General features: G+C 63.0%; 2 protein-coding genes across 4 annotated transcripts in view; one reads left to right on the forward strand and one right to left on the reverse strand.

The window, feature by feature from the left end:
- Positions 1-278: 278 nt before the first annotated feature.
- On the forward strand, positions 279-4,845 carry ARID5A (AT-rich interaction domain 5A). The gene is made up of 5 exons (XM_054175368.1): positions 279-427; positions 1,293-1,345; positions 2,266-2,363; positions 2,438-2,585; positions 3,127-4,845. Exons 1-5 carry the CDS (start codon positions 373-375, stop codon positions 4,345-4,347), a joined length of 1,575 nt encoding a protein of 524 aa, XP_054031343.1. The 5' UTR covers positions 279-372; the 3' UTR covers positions 4,348-4,845.
- A 1,207-nt stretch (positions 4,846-6,052) lies between these two features.
- KANSL3 (KAT8 regulatory NSL complex subunit 3) overlaps positions 6,053-17,538 on the reverse strand; it is a 28,992-nt gene continuing 17,506 nt past the window's right edge. For 2 of the 3 annotated variants that reach the window (XM_054174885.1, XM_054174884.1), the window contains 7 exons: positions 15,244-15,423; positions 11,828-11,912; positions 10,437-10,588; positions 9,923-10,035; positions 8,739-8,958; positions 7,817-7,950; positions 6,053-6,111 (listed from right to left, as the gene is read on the reverse strand). In XM_054174885.1, the coding sequence (XP_054030860.1) occupies positions 6,109-6,111; positions 7,817-7,950; positions 8,739-8,958; positions 9,923-10,035; positions 10,437-10,588; positions 11,828-11,912; positions 15,244-15,423 (887 nt within the window). In that variant the 3' untranslated portion in view covers positions 6,053-6,108. The remainder of the gene's footprint in view (positions 6,112-7,816; positions 7,951-8,738; positions 8,959-9,922; positions 10,036-10,436; positions 10,589-11,827; positions 11,913-15,243; positions 15,424-17,538) is intronic. The other variant, XM_054174886.1, reaches the window with a different exon arrangement.

A 17,538-nucleotide genomic window follows, 5' to 3' on the forward strand; every position in this document is an offset into this window, starting at 1 on the left:
CAGCTCTCTGCATTCTCTGCTGCTCGGCCTCGGTTTCTCTTTTGGTTCCTCCTCCAACCAGCTGAGATTGGGTGTGAGGCACAAGCTCTGCACCGCGAGGGTGGTGCAGGACTGGGGCAGGCTGCTCAGGGGGGTGGTTGGGGCCCCCAGCCCTGGAGGTGAGGCTGGAGAGGGCTCTAGGGGAGGATGTCCCTGGTGGGTGCAGAGGGGTTGGCCTGGATGAGCTCTGGAGGTCCCTCCCAGCCCAAAGCACTCTGTGCTTTCCTGTAGGCCCCAGAGGATGGAGCCAGGCAGGAGGAGGCTTTGGAAGCAGCAGCAAGCAGTGAGGAGAAAGAGGAGGAGGAAGCCTTCCTCGTCAGCCTCTACAAGTTCATGAAGGACAGGCACACCCCCATCGAGAGGATCCCCCACCTGGGCTTCAAGCAGAGTATGTCCCAGCAGGACCACCACCAGCTGCTGGCTGTGGCCATCCCCCTGCCCCCCTGAGCCCTCATCTCCCCTTGACCCTCCTGTCTCTCACCCTGGTGTCCCTCTGACCTTGTGTCCCCCCAGCCACCATCTCACCCTGACCTCTGCATCCTCCTTACCCTGTGTCCCCCTGACTCATGTCCCCCCAGCCACCATCTCACCCTGACCTCTGCATCCTCCTTACCCTGTGTCCCCCTGACTCATGTCCCCCCAGCCACCATCTCACCCTGACCTCTGCATCCTCCTTACCCTGTGTCCCCCTGACTCATGTCCCCCCAGCTCTCATCTCACCCTGACCTCTGCATCCTCCTTACCCTGGTGTCCCCCTGACTCATGTCCCCCCAGCCACCATCTCACCCTGACCTCTGCATCCTCCTTACCCTGTGTCCCCCTGACTCATGTCCCCCCAGCTCTCATCTCACCCTGACCTCTGCATCCTCCTTACCCTGGTGTCCCCCTGACTCATGTCCCCCCAGCCACCATCTCACCCTGACCTCTGCATCCTCCTTACCCTGTGTCCCCCTGACTCATGTCCCCCCAGCTCTCATCTCACCCTGACCTCTGCATCCTCCTTACCCTGGTGTCCCCCTGACTCATGTCCCCCCAGCCACCATCTCACCCTGACCTCTGCATCCTCCTTACCCTGTGTCCCCCTGACTTATCCCCCCAGCCACCATCTCACCCTGACCTCTGCATCCTCCTTACCCTGTGTCCCCCTGACTCATGTCCCCCCAGCTCTCATCTCACCCTGACCGTCCCTCTCCCCCCTGCTGTCCCCCCCTGCCCCCCACGCCCCCTGCCCACCAGCATCTCCTTGTTTCCAGTTAACCTCTGGAAGATCTACAAGGCAGTGGAGAAGCTGGGAGCCTACGAGCTGGTAAGGGAGGGGGGCCCTGGGTGCCAGGATGTCCTCTGGGCGCTGAGATTGTACTTGGGTGCCCCCCGAATGCCAGGATGTTCCCCTGGCTGCCAGGGTGGCTCCTGGGTGCCAGCATGTTCCACTGGGTGTTTGGATGTCCCTTGGGTGCCAGGCTGGCTTCTGAGCATCAGGATGTTCCCCTGGGTGCGGGGCTGGCTCGCGAGTGCCAGGCTGTGCCCCTGGGTGTGGGGCTGGCTCCCGAGTGCCAGGCTGTGCCCCTGGGTGCGGGGCTGGCTCCCGAGTGCCAGGCTGTGCCCCTGGGTGCGGGGCTGGCTCCCCAGCGCCAGGCTGTGCCCCTGGGTGCCAGGCTGTGCCCCTGGGTGCGGGGCTGGCTCCCGAGTGCCAGGCTGTGCCCCTGGGTGCGGGGCTGGCTCGCGAGTGCCAGGCTGTGCCCCTGGGTGCGGGGCTGGCTCCCCAGTGCCAGGCTGTGCCCCTGGGTGCGGGGCTGGCTCGCGAGTGCCAGGCTGTGCCCCTGGGTGCGGGGCTGGCTCCCCAGTGCCAGGCTGTGCCCCTGGGTGCGGGGCTGGCTTGCGAGTGCCAGGCCGTGCCCCTGGGTGCGGGGCTGGCTCCCCAGTGCCAGGCTGTGCCCCTGGGTGCCGGGCTGTGCCCCTGGGTGCGGGGCTGGCTCCCCAGCGCCAGGCTGTGCCCCTGGGTGCCAGGCTGTGCCCCTGGGTGCGGGGCTGGCTGCTGAGCGCCAGGCCGTGCCCCTGGGTGCCAGGCTGTGCCCCTGGGTGCGGGGCTGGCTCCCGAGTGCCAGGCTGTGCCCCTGGGTGCCGGGCTGGCTCCCGAGTGCCAGGCTGTGCCCCTGGGTGCCAGGCTGTGCCCCTGGGTGCCAGGCCGTGCCCCTGGGTGCCAGGCTGTACCTCGCTCCCCCGCAGGTGACGGGGCGGCGGCTCTGGAAGAACGTCTACGACGAGCTGGGCGGCAGCCCGGGCAGCACCAGCGCAGCCACCTGCACCCGGCGCCACTACGAGAGGTAGGGCCCCGGCCAGGGCTGCCCTCTGCCTGCCTCACTCTCCCCTCCTGCTTCTCACTGCCCCCACCCCACAGGCTGGTCCTCCCGTACGTGCGGCACCTCAAGGGGGAGGAGGACAAACCCCTGCCCCCCAGCAAGCCCCGCAAGCAGTACAAGGCCTCCAGGGGCAGCCAGCCCGGCGAGAAGGGCAGGAGGGCCAGGAAGGAGAAGAGCCAGGAGCAGGTGTGTGGGCATCACCCCCCCTCCCTGTGGGCATCACCCCCTCCGAGAGCAGCCCCAGAACCCCTCTGCGGGGCTTGGGCTGTGCCAGGAGGGATGTGGCCAAGCTGAGAACTGCCCAGGGAGATGATGGAGTCCCAGCTAGGGAAGCATTCAAGGAACTTGGGGGCAGGGTTTGGTGGCCAGGGTGGTGTTGGGTTGATGTTGGATTTAATCTGAGAAGGTTTTCCCAACCCAAACTACTCAATGATTCCAGAAATCCTCTGGCCATGGCACCTGGGGACAGGGTTGGGTGGCCAGGGTGGTGTTGGGTTGATGGTGGACTGGGTGATCTCCAAGGGCTTTGCCCACCCAAACCATTCAGTGGTGAGGAGCCCAAGGGCTGTGGACAAAGAGGAGCGCAGAGGGGCTGAGGGCAGCCAGAGGTGGGGCTGAGGGCAGCCAGAGGTGGGGCTGAGGGCAGCCAGAGGTGGGGCTGAGGGCAGCCAGAGGTGGGGCTGTGGCAGAGGCCAGCACCCACACCTTGATCCCCTTCTGCTTGCAGAGGCCTCCAGACAAGGTGAAGCCAGAGGATACCAGGAATGAGGCGGAGCAGGGCCAGGTGGCTGAGGGAAGCTCCAGCCCGGTGGTGCCAACCCCCAGCCCCTCAGGGGGGTGTCCCAGCACCTGCAGGCCCCACACTGAGACCTACAAGCGCCTTTTCTCCAGCTTCTACTCCAAAGGCAACCACCACATCATGTCTCCTCTGGCCAAGAAGAAGCTGCTGGCCCAGGTGAGCAAGGCCGAGTCCTTGCCCTGCCACAAACGCCACTGCCCCGAGGGCCAGCGGGCGGCGAGCCAGGCTGCCCACACCCCCCAGCCCCTCCGGCCACCCACCGGCCCCCACCTCCAGCAGCAGGAGAGTCCAGAGCCAGCAGGAGCTCAGGACCCAGCTCAGGGCAGTGGGAGCGAGGTAGGACCCACCCTTGGTGGCAGAGAGACCCAAGGCTGCCCGCGGGCCGAGGACGGGCAACAGGCCCCTGCCACCTTCACCGGCTGCTTCCACGCCTGCCGCAGCGAGGGGCTGAAGCCCCTGGGCTGCCACCCGCTCTGGGGGCACTGCTCCAGCCTGAAGGAGTTTTTGGAGCCACCTTCCAGCTTCCCACCGTCCCCACCCGAGGAGCCCCAAGACCTGAGGAGCCAAGGGGGGCAGCGGTGGAGCGGGGACGGCCAGCGGGCAGCCGGCAGAGGCTGCTGGGTGACCCCCGGGGCCGCGGCGAGCGGCAAGCGCGGCCGGGAGGAGGAGGAGGAGGAGGAAGAGGAGGATGATGAAGAGGATGAGGAGGAGATGGTGTTTAGCCCCAGTGCCAAGCTAGGTGCCATCTCCCCCTTGCTGGAGGGCAGGGACAAGCGCAGCGGGGGCCTGGCCAAGCCCAAGGCGGTGGTGGCCAGCCCTGGGTACAGCCCGGGGGGGTACACGGGCGTGATGCTGCGCTTCCCCCTGAGCTTTGGCAACCCCCTGGAGCACCTCAAGAGCCAGGGGGTGCCAGTGCCCCCAGCCCTCTCTGCCCACCCCTTCATCATTCCTGCTTTCCCCAGCCCTTTGGTGACTGCCTCCACGCAGCTCCCCGAGCTCTGCCGGCCGCTGGCGCCCGGCCCCGGGCACTACCCAGGGTCCTTCGAGGGCTCCCTGCGGCGCCAGCCCTACCCGGCAGCACCCTGGCACAGCCCTGCCAGCTCCAGCTCCCCCCATGTGTCAGCCTTCCACCACCATGCCAAGCTCTAGGACCCATCCTGCTCTGGAGCAGCCCAGGGAGAAGGCAGCTGGATGGGAAAGCACAGAGGCTGAGGTGGTGCTGGAGCTGACACCACTGGAGGGACCAGGAGGAGCCACCTTGGACCTTCTCCTTTCCACTGCTGGGGACAGAGCTGCTTGTAGCCTCCAGGGTGGTGCTGGGGCCTGAGCTGCCAGAGCCTGGGCTCCTCTCCATGTTATATCCATGTCCATATCCATAAAGGCAAAGGGAGCCAAAGGAGGGGCTGGAGGTTTTCTCTTTTGCTGGAGCAGCCCTGGTGCAGCTGAGCCCAGAGCTGGTCCTTGCCCTGCTGCGGTGCCCAGGAGGCTCCAGAGCTCCACTGCTTCACAGCACAGACTGGGAAGACCTTGAGATGATGAAGTCCAACCAGAACCTGGCAGCTCCCAGGGCACCACCAAACCATGGCCCTCAGCACTACATCTGCATGGCTTGGAAACCCCTCCAGGGATGGGGACTCCACCACTGTCCTGGGCCAGGCCTTGACAACCCTCAAGGGCAAGAAATTGTTCCTCTTGGCCAACCTCAACCTGCCCTGGGGTGACCTGAGGCCATTTCCTCTTGTCCTGTTCCTTGGCAGAAGAGCCCAACCCCCACCTGACTCCAGCCTCCTCTCAGGGAGCTGGGGAGAGCCAGAAGGTCTCCCCTCAGCCTTCTCCAGGCTGAACAATTGCAGGTCCCTCAGCTGCTGAGCAGCCCCAGAGGGGAGCTAAAGGAGCTGTGGGGGGCAAGGGGCTGGGGCCAGACTCTGCTCAGTGGTGCCCAGGGCCAGGCCAAGGGGCACAAAGTGGCACCCAGGAAGTTCCATCTGAAGAGGAGGAGAAAGTTGTTTGTTGTGAGGGTGCTGGAGGCCTGGAGCAGGCTGCCCAGAGAGGTTGTGGAGTCTCCTGGTGTGGAGAGCTTCCAACCCCACCCTGGGCACTGTGCTGCTGGGCAAGCTGCTGGGGGTGCCCTGCTGGAGCAGGGGTCTTGGACTGGGTGAGCTCCAGAGCTCCCTCCCCACCTCCACCATTCTATCATTCAAGGTGTGGCTTCACCTCATCCCATTGGCCTTGGCACATCCCCCCCCAGCCTGGCCAGGTCCTTCTGCAGAGCATCCAGCAGCTCCACTCTGCCACCCAGCTTGGTGTCACCAAGTCAGGAGGCACTGAAGGACAACCAAACCCTTTTATTAAACAGCAACAAACCCCAAAGAACATCCCCAGTGTCTGCCCAGCCTGGACCAGCCCCCCCCGGGCCCTGGGGGCTGCTCCTTCCACCCCACCCAGCCAAGCTTGGGCTTCTCCAAGTGCTGGGGGCATTGTCCCTACAGCTGCTGGCTGTGGTGATGATGATGATGGAGGATGTGCCCAGACTGGTGCCCAGCATTAGGAGCAGGGTGCCAGCTCCTCCTGGCAGCAAGTGGCCGCTAGCCAGAGCTTCTCTGGTGTAGGTGTTGGTGCTCCACCATGGATGGAACTCTCCTCAGGGGCTCCACTCCTCCCTTGCCCCCACTGCGTCCCAGAGGTCCATTGCCCTTCCCTGCTGCCAGCAGTGAGGTGAGGATGAGGGTCTCGGGAAGGACAGGGCCCACCTGAGCGTAGCACTGGTGAGGGTGCTGGCACAGGTGAGGGTGCTGGCACAGGAGGAAGGCTGTGTGCCAGGCAGCTCCAGGGGCACAGAGGTAGCCTCAGCCGTCACCGAGAGCCTGGTGCCAGACCTGATGTAGAGCAGCTCCATGGGGCTGCTGCTGCTCACTGCGGGGAGGGGAGGAGTGCTCAGAGCCCCCGGGAGAGCCTCGGCCTCCCCCCCCCAGAGCCCCCAGGAGAGCCTCAGCCTCCCCCCACCTCTGAGCCCCCGGGAGAGCCTCGGCCTCCCCCCAGAGCCCCCGGGAGAGCCTCGGCCTCCCCCCAGAGCCCCCGGGAGAGCCTCGGCCTCCCCCCAGAGCCCCCAGGAGAGCCTCGGCCTCCCCCCAGAGCCCCCGGGAGAGCCTCAGCCTCCCCCCAGAGCCCCCGGGAGAGCCTCAGCCTCCCCCCACCTCTGAGCCCCCGGGAGAGCCTCGGCCTCCCCCCACCTCTGAGCCCCCAGGAGAGCCTCGGCCTCCCCCCACCTCTGAGCCCCCGGGAGAGCCTCAGCCTCCCCCCACCTCTGAGCCCCCGGGAGAGCCTCAGCCTCCCCCCACCTCTGAGCCCCCGGGAGAGCCTCAGCCTCCCCCCAGAGCCCCCGGGAGAGCCTCAGCCTCCCCCCACCTCTGAGCCCCCAGGAGAGCCTCGGCCTCCCCCCAGAGCCCCCAGGAGAGCCTCGGCCTCCCCCCAGAGCCCCCAGGAGAGCCTCAGCCTCCCCCCAGAGCCCCCAGGAGAGCCTCGGCCTCCCCCCAGAACCCCCGGGAGAGCCTCGGCCTCCCCCCAGAGCCCCCAGGAGAGCCTCGGCCTCCCCCCAGAACCCCCAGGAGAGCCTCGGCCTCCCCCCAGAGCCCTCAAAGCAGCCTCGATTTCTGCTCAGATGGTTGGGGAGCCCCAGCCTCTGCCCAGATCCCTCTGGGGAGCCCCAGCCTCTGCCCAGATCCCTCTGGGGAGCCCCAGCCTCTGCCCAGATCCCTCTGGGGAGCCCCAGCCTCTGCCCAGATCCCTCTGGGGAGCCCCAGCCTCCCTTGGCCTGGATCAGCAATGCTGTGGCCAGCCAGACCTGCTGGTGGTGCCGGCCTCCTAAAGGAGACCTTGCTTGAACAAGGCCAAGGTGAGCTAAGCTGGTTCCAGCAGCACAGCAGTGAGAACGAGCAGGAGCTGAGGACCTCCACTGCTATGCCCAACAGCTGCAGGGCCCAGCCTCACACCAGGACATCCAAGGGTCAGAAAGGGTGCTCTGAAGAAGGCTCCAGCCAGCACAGCCAAGCCCTCCTCCTGCCTCAGCGGGCAGGGCACAGATGCTCCACAGGCAGCTCTCCACCCCCCACCAAACCCTGGCACTGCCAAGCAAACCTTGGACCTTCATCCCCACGCTGATCCCAGCTTTCCCAGCCTGGCTGGAGAGCCCTTGGAGCAGCACCAGTGTGCTATGGAGCACAATCCACCCTGCCACCAACTGCCACCAAGGTGACCTGGGGCTTCTTAACCACTGCCCTGCAAAGTCCCTTTCTGTGTAGCCTCAAAGTTGATCACCCCCAAGAGAGAGGCCTCCAAGCACCCGCACTCCCCCACCAAGAGAGAGGCCTCCAAGGCCCCCCACCACCACCAAGAGAGAGGCCTCCAAGGCCCCCCACCACCACCAAGAGAGAGGCCTCCAAGGCCTCCCCACCACCACCAAGAGAGAGGCCTCCAAGGCCCCTCCCCCCCCCCGCCAAGAGAGGCCTCCAAGGGTCCCCCCGGATGACCCCAAGCACACTTTCCCCACAAGAGCTACATCTCCCCTGCTGGGGTAGGTCAGAAGCAGCCCAGAGGAGCAGCAGGAGGGTGCAGGAGTTACCTGAGGTGCCTGGGTCTGCATGGGCTGCTCCTCCAGCTGGGGCTGGACAGTGCCCATGGTGGCCTGGCTCAGGGTGGTCACTCTGCTGGGCTGCCCACGCAGCGTCACAGTGATGGTGGTTGGGGCCTTCAAGCCTAGAGGAGGCAGGAGGGAGATGTCCCTGAGACATGGAGGCTGTGGGCACCAGCCAGAGGTGCATGAGGCCCCTGAGTCATTCAAGGAACCTGCTCACCTGGGCACAGCTATGGCTCAGCAGGCAAATAAGCTTTGGAAAGGTTGGTCTTGGGGTGATGGAGTGCTCCAGGTGCCTGCATCTCATGGAGCCATGGAGTTGTTTGGGTTGGAAGAGATCTTTAAGATCACCGAGTCCAACCTTTAACCCAGCACTGCCAGGGCACCACCAAGCTGTGGCCCTCAGCACCACATCTCCACAGCTCAGAAACCCCTCCAGAGATGGGGACTCCATCACTCTCCTGGGCAGCCTGGGCCAGGCCTGGGCAACCCTCAAGGGCAAGAAATTGTTCCCCATGTCCAAACCTGAACCTCCCCTGGGGCAACTTGAGGCCATTTCCTCTTGTTCTATCACCTGGGAGAAGAGCCCAACCCCCACCTGGCTCCAGCCTCTTCTCAGGGAGCTGCAGAGAGCCAGAAGGTCTCCCCTCAGCCTCCTCTTCTCCAGGCTCAACACCCCCAGCTCCCTCAGCTGCTCCTCCCCAGCCCTCTTCTCCAGACCCTCCCCCAGCTTCCTTGCCTTTCTCTGGCCCTGCTCCAGCCCTCAAAGTCCTTCTGGCAGTGAAGAGCCCAACCCTGAGCCCAGCCCTCAAGCTGTGGCCTCCCCAGTGCCCAGTCCAGGGGCACCATCCCTGCCCTGCTCCTGCTGCCCACTCCACTGCTGCTCCAGGCCAGATGCCTTCTCCCTCACCTGCTGCCTGGTTGGAGATCTGGGCCAGGCCAGGGAGGCTGCTGGCCAGCTTTGCCAGGCCCCCATTGGTCAGCAGCTGGTGAATGGCTGTGGGCTTCCCACTGGCTGAGGCTCCCAGGGACAAGGAGGTGGCGACAGGGATGGTGCGGACGATCGTGCCAGTGCCTGTGGTCATGGCACTCAGGCTCTGGATAGGTGCAGGGCTCTTCACAGCTGAGCTCTGGAAGGAGAAGCAGAAGCAGTGAGTGCCTAAAGGGCAAGGTGAAGTCTGGAGGTCACAGCCTCTCCCTCCTGCAGAAGGTGGAGGTGGGGAGGGAGCCCTGGAGCTCATTCGACCCAACCCCCCCTGCCCCAGCAGGGGCACCCCCAGCAGCTTGCCCAGCAGCACAGTGCCCAGGGGGGGTTGGGAGCTCTCCACACCAGGAGACTCCACAACCTCTCTGGGCAGCCTGCTCCAGGCCTCCAGCACCCTCACAACAAACAACTTTCTCCTTCTCTTCAGATGGAACTTCCTGGGTGCCACTTTGTGCCCCTTGGCCTGGCCCTGGGCACCACTCAGCAGAGTCTGGCCCCAGCCTCTTGCCCCCCACAGCTCCTTTAGCTCTTGCTGAGCATTGCTCAGCTGCCCTCTGGGGCTGCTCTTCTGCAGGCTCTCAGCCCCAGGGCTCTCAGCCTTTGCTCCTCACAGAGCTGCTCCAGGCCCCTCTTCCCAGCCTCCCCTGGACTCCCAGCAGCTCTTTGTCCCTCTGCACCTGAACCCAGAACTGGACCCAGGACTGCAGCTGTGTCCTCACCAGGGCTGAACAGAGGGGCAGGAGAACCTCCCTTGCCCTGCTGCCCACACTCTTCTTGATGCCTCTCAGGATACCATTGAGGCCTTCTTGGCCACCAGGGCACATTGCTGGCTCCTGGTCATTATGTTCAGCTCCAGCTCACCCCTACCCTCCCTGGAGGTGTTCAGGGCCAGGCTGGATGAGGCCCTGAGCAAGCTGGGCTGGTGGGAGGTGTCCCTGCCCATGGCAGGGGGGCTGGAGCTGGATGGTCTTCAAAGGCTCTTCTGACCCAGCCCATTCTCTGAGCCTATGAATCTCTCCTGCTCCCAGAGCAGACAGCTTCCATCCATCTCTACCACTTTTCTGCCTCTCAGCTCCCCTGCAGGGAGGGACCTGCAAGGCCAGCAGTACCTGCACTGGTGACGCCGCTGCGGCCACGCTGGCAGGCAGGGATGAGGACTTGGTGCCAATGTCCTGCAGGCTGAAGCTCAGCCCTTGCAGCAGGCTGCTGGCAGAGGCTGCTCCTGGTGGGGGGGGAAATAAAACAAACAAGAAGAGGCAAGAGGATAGAAATCAGGCTGGGAGCATCCCCAGCTCTGCCACACGACCTGCTGTGGGTTGGAGGAGACCCTGCCAGCTGCTCCACACCCCCCTCACTGCTGCAGCCACACGTGAGCTTCGTGGTGAAGCTGAGGAGCAGCAGGAGGTTGGGTTTGGATCTCAGGGACTAATTGGCCACAAGCAAGAGGTCACCTGCAGGGAGGCCTCTGCAGGCCCTGCCCCAGCCCGGCGCCGCAGAAAGAGACCCCAGCCAAACCCAGAGCACAGCAGGGCAAGCAAGAGGGAGGCTCCACCACCCCCCCCCCCAGCCCTGAACTTGGTTTTACCTTCTCCACCAACAAGAGGGACGCGGAGGGGCAGGTACCTTGGAGGGTGCTGGCTGGCTGGGCCGGCAGCCCGTGGCTGCTGCTGGCCACCAGCCTGCTCTGCAGGGCGTGGAACGCGCTGGGCGCCGTGCTGGGGATGAGGGCTGAGGCAGCAGGGCTGCTGCAGGAGCTCTCTGCTGCTGAGCTCAGCCTGCAAAGCCAGAAGAGGGAAGAGTCAGCTTAGAGAGAAACCACGCAGGGCAAGGCCGGGCGGCTCTGCCGGCCAGCTGCCGCCGGGCCCGAGCTGTCACAGGACTCCTGGAAGGCTCCGGCAGGGAGCTTGGGGAGCTAACAAACACCCAGAGCAAGAGAGGCTTCCACTTGCACTGCAGCAGCTGCTACAGGGAGCACCCAGGGAAAAGCCATGCCCAGGACCCCAGCATGGGGTGGGTGGGAAGGCAGCTCTGGAGCTCACCCAGCCCAACCCCTCCCTGCCCCACCAGGGGCACCCCCAGCAGCTTGCCCAGCAGCACAGTGCCCAGGGGGGGTTGGAAGCTCTCCACACCAGGAGACTCCACAACCTCTCTGGGCAGCCTGCTCCAGGCCTCCAGCACCCTCACAACAAACAACTTTCTCCTCCTCTTCACATGGAACCTCCTGGGTGCCACTTTGTGCCCCTTAGCCTGGCCCTGGGCACCACTCAGCAGAGCCTGGCCCCAGCCTCTTGCCCCCCACAGCTCCTTTAGCTCTTGCTGAGCATTGCTCAGCTCCCCCTCTGGGACTGCTCTTCTGCAGGGCTCTCAGCCTCAAACTGGAATTGAGCTACTCACAGGTGTGCACCAATGGAGGTGATGCAGGAGCTGTGCCCCTGAAAGGAGGCTGGAGCCAGGTGGAGGTTGGGCTCTTCTCCCAAGGAACAGGACAAGAGGAAATGGCCTCAAGGTGCCCCAGGGCTGGTTTAGGTTGGCCTTGAGGAAGAATTTCTTCCCCATGAGGTTTTTTAAGGCCTGGCCCAGGCTGCCCAGGGCAGAGGTGGAGCCCCCATCCCTGGAAGGGTTTCAAAGCCCTGCAGCTGTGGTGTTGAGGGCCATGGGTTGGTGGTGCCCTGGCAGTGCTGCATTAAGGGTTAGACTTGACCCTTTGGTCTCTTCCAGCCAAAAGCTCTCTGTGATTCCATAACTCTGGCAGACCTCAGTCCCTCCCCACGACAGAGTTGAGCAAACTCAGATTGGGAAACCAGACAGGAAGAGCCCCAGAGCCTCCAGACCTTCAGCTCTCATCCACCTCTGCCAGCCTCAGCCTCAACTGCTGCTGGAGCAACGTTCTGAGGAGCCTCCAGCTCCCCAGCTGACACCAGTCAGAAGACAGCAGGAAGCTCCAGAGGCAGGAGCCACCCCAGGGTGCAGCTCCCCATGGGAAGCCTGTCCCCAAGCCCCAGAGCTGGACTCACTTGGGGGTGGTGAGCAGTCCTGACAGCTCCTTTGCGCCTGCCACAGCGTGGCCCACGGCCATGGGCAGCGGCTTCCCAGCGACCACTGCAAGAGAGAACAGAAGGACTCTCACTCTCCTCCTCCACCAGCCTGGCTCTGGGCTTCCCCACCCCTCACCAAGCCCCTCACCAAGCCCCTCACCAAGCCCCTCACAGCGCTGCAGCCCACGGGGCTCAGCCTGCAGAGCACCTTCTGAAGGAAGCCTCCATGAACAGATGCTCCTGAGGGGTCAGGAACATCAAACCTCCACCAGCACAAGCTCCAGAGGGGTCAGGAGCATCAAACCTCCACCAGCACAAGCCCCTGAGGGGTCAGGAACATCAAACCTCCACCAGCACAAGCTCCTGAGGGGTCAGGAGCATCAAACCTCCACCAGCACAAGCTCCAGAGGGGTCAGGAGCATCAAACCTCCACCAGCACAAGCTCCAGAGGGGTCAGGAGCATCAAACCTCCACCAGCACAAGCTCCAGAGGGGTCAGGAGCATCAAACCTCCACCAGCACAAGCTCCAGAGGGGTCAGGAGCATCAAACCTCCACCAGCACAAGCTCCTGAGGGGTCAGGAGCATCAAACCTCCACCAGCACAAGCTCCTGAGGGGTCAGGAACATCAAACCTCCACCAGCACAAGCTCCTGAGGGGTCAGGAGCACCAAACCTCCACCAGCACAAGCTCCTGAGGGATCAGGAGCATCAAACCTCCACCAGCACAAGCTCCAGAGGGGTCAGGAGCATCAAACCTCCACCAGCACAAGCTCCTGAGGGGTCAGGAGCATCAAACCTCCACCAGCACAAGCTCCAGAGGGATCAGGAGCATCAAACCTCCACCAGCACAAGCTCCTGAGGAGCATCAAACCTCCACCAGCACAAGCTCCAGAGGGTTCAGGAGCACCAAACCTCCACCAGCACAAGCTCCAGAGGGTTCAGGAGCACCAAACCTCCACCAGCACAAGCTCCAGAGGGGTCAGGAGCATCAAACCTCCACCAGCACAAGCTCCAGAGGGGTCAGGAGCATCAAACCTCCACCAGCACAAGGCTCCTGAGGAGCATCAAACCTCCACCAGCACAAGCTCCAGAGGGATCAGGAGCATCAAACCTCCACCAGCACAAGCTCCTGAGGAGCATCAAACCTCCACCAGCACAAGCTCCAGAGGGATGGAAGCACCAAACCTCCACCAACACAAGCTCCTGAGGGGTCAGGAGCACCAAACCTCCACCAGCACAAGCTCCTGAGGGGTCAGGAGCACCAAACAGAGCAGAGCTGGCAATAGAAATGAAGGAGCTGCTGGTGTGGAAGTGTGAGGCCAGCTGGGGAGGAAGGACTCAGGTCTGGAGTCTGTCAGCAGACATCTCAAGCCCTCAGCACCAAATCCAAAGCTACCTCCATGAATCTTCCCCCCCCTAAGCCATCCTGGCACAGCTCCCCCATCTGGGCCCATCAGGTGGGCCAGGGCTGGCCACCAGTGGTGGCTCTTGGAGGCCCTTGACAAAGCACACAGGGGAGGCAGGACTCAGAGGATGTGTTTATTGCCACGTCTGGGGGGTACAAGTGCACTGATCCCGGTGTGCCCCTGGGCCAACAGGGGACCTCTGCCTCTGCTCTGTGTCCAGCAGTCAGCTCCTGGCTGTGGAAAGAAGTAAAGGGTTGGAAGATTAAAAGAAAAGGGGACCTGGACCTGCCAGTGCTGCACTGCCTGGAGCCAAGCTAACAATGGGCTGGACCTGGAGCTCTGGGATGCAATGTGAGGACAGGGCCAAGGGCTGGGCCCTGCCCTTGGGGCACAGCAACCCCCAGGAAGGCTCCAGGATGGAAAGTGCCTGGTGGGGAAAAGGCCCTGGGGGTGCTGGGTGCCAGCAGCTGGAGAGGAGCCAGGGGGTGCCCAGGTGGCCAAGAAGGGCACCAGCAGCCTGGCCTGGAGTGGGCAGCAGGAGCAGGGCAGGGATTGTGCCCCTGGGATGGGCACTGGGGAGGCCACAGCTTGAGGGCTGGGCTCAGGGTTGGGCTCCTGACTGCCAGAAGGACTTTGAGGGCTGGAGCAGGGCCAGAGAAGGGCAAGGAAGGTGGGGAAGGGTCTGGAGAAGAGGGCTGGGGAGGAGCAGCTGAGGGAGATGAGCCTGGAGCAGAGGAGGCTGAGGGGAGACCTTCTGGCTCTCTCCAAGTCCCTGAAAGGAGGCTGGAGCCAGGTGGGGGTTGGCAACAGGACAAGAAGAAATGTTCTCAAGGTTGCCCCAGGGGAGGTTTAGGTTGGACATTAGAAGAAACTTCTTGACTGAAAGGGTTCTCAAAGCCTGCCAGAGGCAGGGAATGGTTGGAGTGGATGATCTTGAAGGGCTTTTCCAACCCAAACAATTCTGTGGTTCTCGGCTTCCAAGCATCATTCTCTGGCTCCAGGTGACCAAAGCTCCTGGACTCCTTTGCAAAGGCTGAAGGGGATGAAGATGGAGCCCTTCAGCTCTCCTTGGGCTGCAGGGACCTCTGCAGCACTCCTGCTGCAGAGCTGGGTGAGGAGCTGGGCTTTGGCCGCCCGTGGTGCTGTGGCAGACTTCAGGCCCAAGGGGGACCAGCAGAACCAGCTGAATCACGAAGCCTGGAGGCATGGAGGTCTTCCAGAAGAGGAACATCACTGCCATCCTCAAGCAGGAGCATGTTCCAGGTGAAAGCAGGCAGCAGAAATGAGGAGCAGCTGAGGGACCTGGGGTTGTGGAGCCTGGAGGAGGCTGAGGGGAGACCTCATTGCTCTCTACTGCTCCCTGGAAGGAGGCTGGAGCCAGGTGAGGGTTGGTGTCTTCTCCCAAGGCATAAGGGACAGGAGAAGAGGAAATGGCCTCAAGTTGCCTCAGGGGAGGTTTAGGTTAGGAGAAACTTTGCTCCTGCAAGAGTGGTCAGGGATTGGCAGAGGCTGCCCAGGGAGGTGGTGGAGTCCCCATGCCTGGAGGTGTTCCATAAGCCTGTGTCTGTGGCACCTGGCCATGGTGGTGCTGGGTTGATGTTGGACTGGATGATCTCAGAGAGCTTTCCCAAGCAGAACACTCCTGTGACTAAAAGGTCCCCCAGGACCAGAGTCCTGCTTCCAGCAGCAGCTCAGTGGCTCAGAGGAAGGCGAGAGCTTCACCATGCAGCTCACCAGGCTGGGGTCAAGGCTTTCTCTGGAGCAACCCCAACAGCAATCAAGAGGCTCCTGCCCTGCTCCTGATGCTGCCAGCCCCCAGCACTGCCCCACCAGCCCCAGCCTCCCTCACTACTTGAGCCTCCATCCATTTCCTGCTCCACAAATCCACCACAGCTCCCTCCCCTCCCCACGTGGTGGTGGCCCTGGAGCAGGAGGTCTGGGCACAGCCACTGCCACCCTGCCAGGGTGGTCCATCAAGGAGCAACTCACTTTCAGGCTGGGTGCTGAGGGCTGCTCCTGTGCTGTCAGCAGAAGGGACAATGGTCACCTTGATTTTGGCTCGCTTGGAGGCCTTGGCGCACTGGGGTGGGCTGGGAGCTCGATGCCTCTTGAGTGCTGTCCGTCCATCATCTTTGTCACCCCCTGCCAAGTGCTCTGAGGAGACTGGAACTAGGGGGACACAGAAGGAGCTGTTTGAACATCAAGGGTTGATGGCTCCAGGTTGGGGCTGCTCCGCTGGGTGCTGCAGGGAAGGAGGAGGAGGAGGGACACACGGCCATGCACAGCTTCCACAGCTCCCTCCACGCCAGCCAAGCAGCAGGAACTCCTCCTCTTCACCACCCAAGGCTGACTTCTGCCTGCCCCGAGCTGCTGGCTGAGGGGCAAGGGTTTGGCTCAGCTTCTGCAGCGAAGGAACAAGGGATGCTCACAGCCCCAGCGGGGCAGCGCTGGTGGTTCCAAAGCGTGGCACAAGCGGTCAGGCCCCTTGGCTGTCCCAGGTTTCCAGGAGAAGGGATGAGGGTGCAGAGCCATTGCAGAGCTGGTGCAGGAGCAGTGGGATGGGAGGTCACCAGAGGTGGCTGTCACTCGGCCCCTGCTGGGCGGCCCTCGGGGGGCAGGACGGAAGCGCAGCGTCGTGAGAGGCACCAAGCGAAGCAGCTGGGAGCGCAGGAGGGGCTGCAGCTGAGCCCCTGCCCCAGCAGGGGGACACTGAGGGGCTGCAGAACGTCCAGAGAAGGGCAACGAAGCTGGGGAAGGGTCTGGAGAACAGGACTGGGGAGGAGCAGCTGAGGTGCTGAGCCTGGAGCAGAGGAGGCTGAGGGGAGACCTTCTGGCTCTCCCCAGCTCCCTGAGGAGGCTGGAGCCAGGTGGGGGTTGGGCTCTTCTGCCAAGGAACAAGGGGCAGGACAAGAGGAAATGGCCTCAAGTTGCCCCAGGGCAGGTTGAGGTTGGCCATGAGGAACAATTTCTTGCCCTTGAGGGTTTTGAAGGCCTGGCCCAGGCTGCCCAGGACAGTGGTGGAGTCCCCATCCCTCGAGCAGTTCCAAAGCTGTTAGGAGCTGTGGTGCTGAGGGCCATGGGTTGGCGGTGCTCTGGCAGTGCTGGGTTAGTGCTCTTGACTTGACCATCTTCAAGGTCTCTTCCAACCAAACCATTCTGTGATTCCATCATTCTCTACCCTACACTGCTACTGCCAGGAGATGAACACCAAGCTGAGCCTCCTCTTCCACACCAACATCTCCTTTTGCTCCATGTCCTTGACCCTTCCCATCCACATCATCCAGCCCAGAGCAGAAGCTCCCTGGGGACATCCACAACAAGCCCAAGAGGAGCCACAACTCCAGGCAGCCCAGGAACCAACCACAATCAGGAGCTGCCAGACCCTGCCCAGGTGCTCTCCACAGGTCCCCCACCACTGATGCACCATCATCTGGCCCCAGTTTGAACTGGGTGCTCTGGGTTGAAGTGAAGGCACAGACCCATGGTGGGAGGCCATGCTGGGGACAGCTGAACCAGCTCACTCCCTTCTGATCCTAGGTGATCTAGATGATCTTTGGGATCCCTTCCAAGCAACAGAAGCTCCTGGCCCCCAGACAAGCACCCAGAGAAGCTCCTGGCCCCAGGCAAGCACCCAACTTGCTGTGCTGCTTCCAAGTGCCACCAGCCAAGCAGGACAATGGAACAGCTCATGCACAGGTGTCAAGTGTCCCTCAGAGCATCAGTGAGCAGTGACCCAATGTCCCTCTGTGTCCCCACTGCATCACAGAGGGGTCTGCTCCCCCAGGAGGGGCTGGCTGCACCTTAAGGAGGAGCATCCTGCTCCCAGCTCCAGGAGTGAAGGCTCAGAGATCTTAACCAGCTTTCAGTCCCACCAAAAGGTAGCCCAGGCTGGTGTCAGCCCCTCCACACCTCCCCACCAGCAAGGTCACATCCACTGTGGTTCCTTCTCCCCAGCAGATGCTGGGTGGGAGGACTCTGGGTACGTGCAGGGCTCCACACTTGCTCCCAGACTGACATCACTGTGTGGGGAGAGGATAAAAGAAGGCTCCAGGGAGAAAGAAACCTTCAGAACATGCAGCTTAGGCCAACATTTGGCTCAGAAGCTTGTCACCTTGTTTCCAGACCTGCAGTTTGGACTCTGGTTTGTGTTCAGAGCAAGCAGGAAGCCTGCAGCTCAGGAGTCTCCACACCAGGTGCCAGGACACCACCAGCTTCCCTGCCCCCAGCACTTGTTGAGCTAAAGCAGTGAGGTGCTGCAGAGAGCCTGCTCTCACCCACATCAAA

This window comes from Dryobates pubescens, chromosome 31, assembly GCF_014839835.1.
Source record: "Dryobates pubescens isolate bDryPub1 chromosome 31, bDryPub1.pri, whole genome shotgun sequence".
In the NCBI taxonomy this organism is placed as follows: Eukaryota; Metazoa; Chordata; class Aves; order Piciformes; family Picidae; genus Dryobates; species Dryobates pubescens.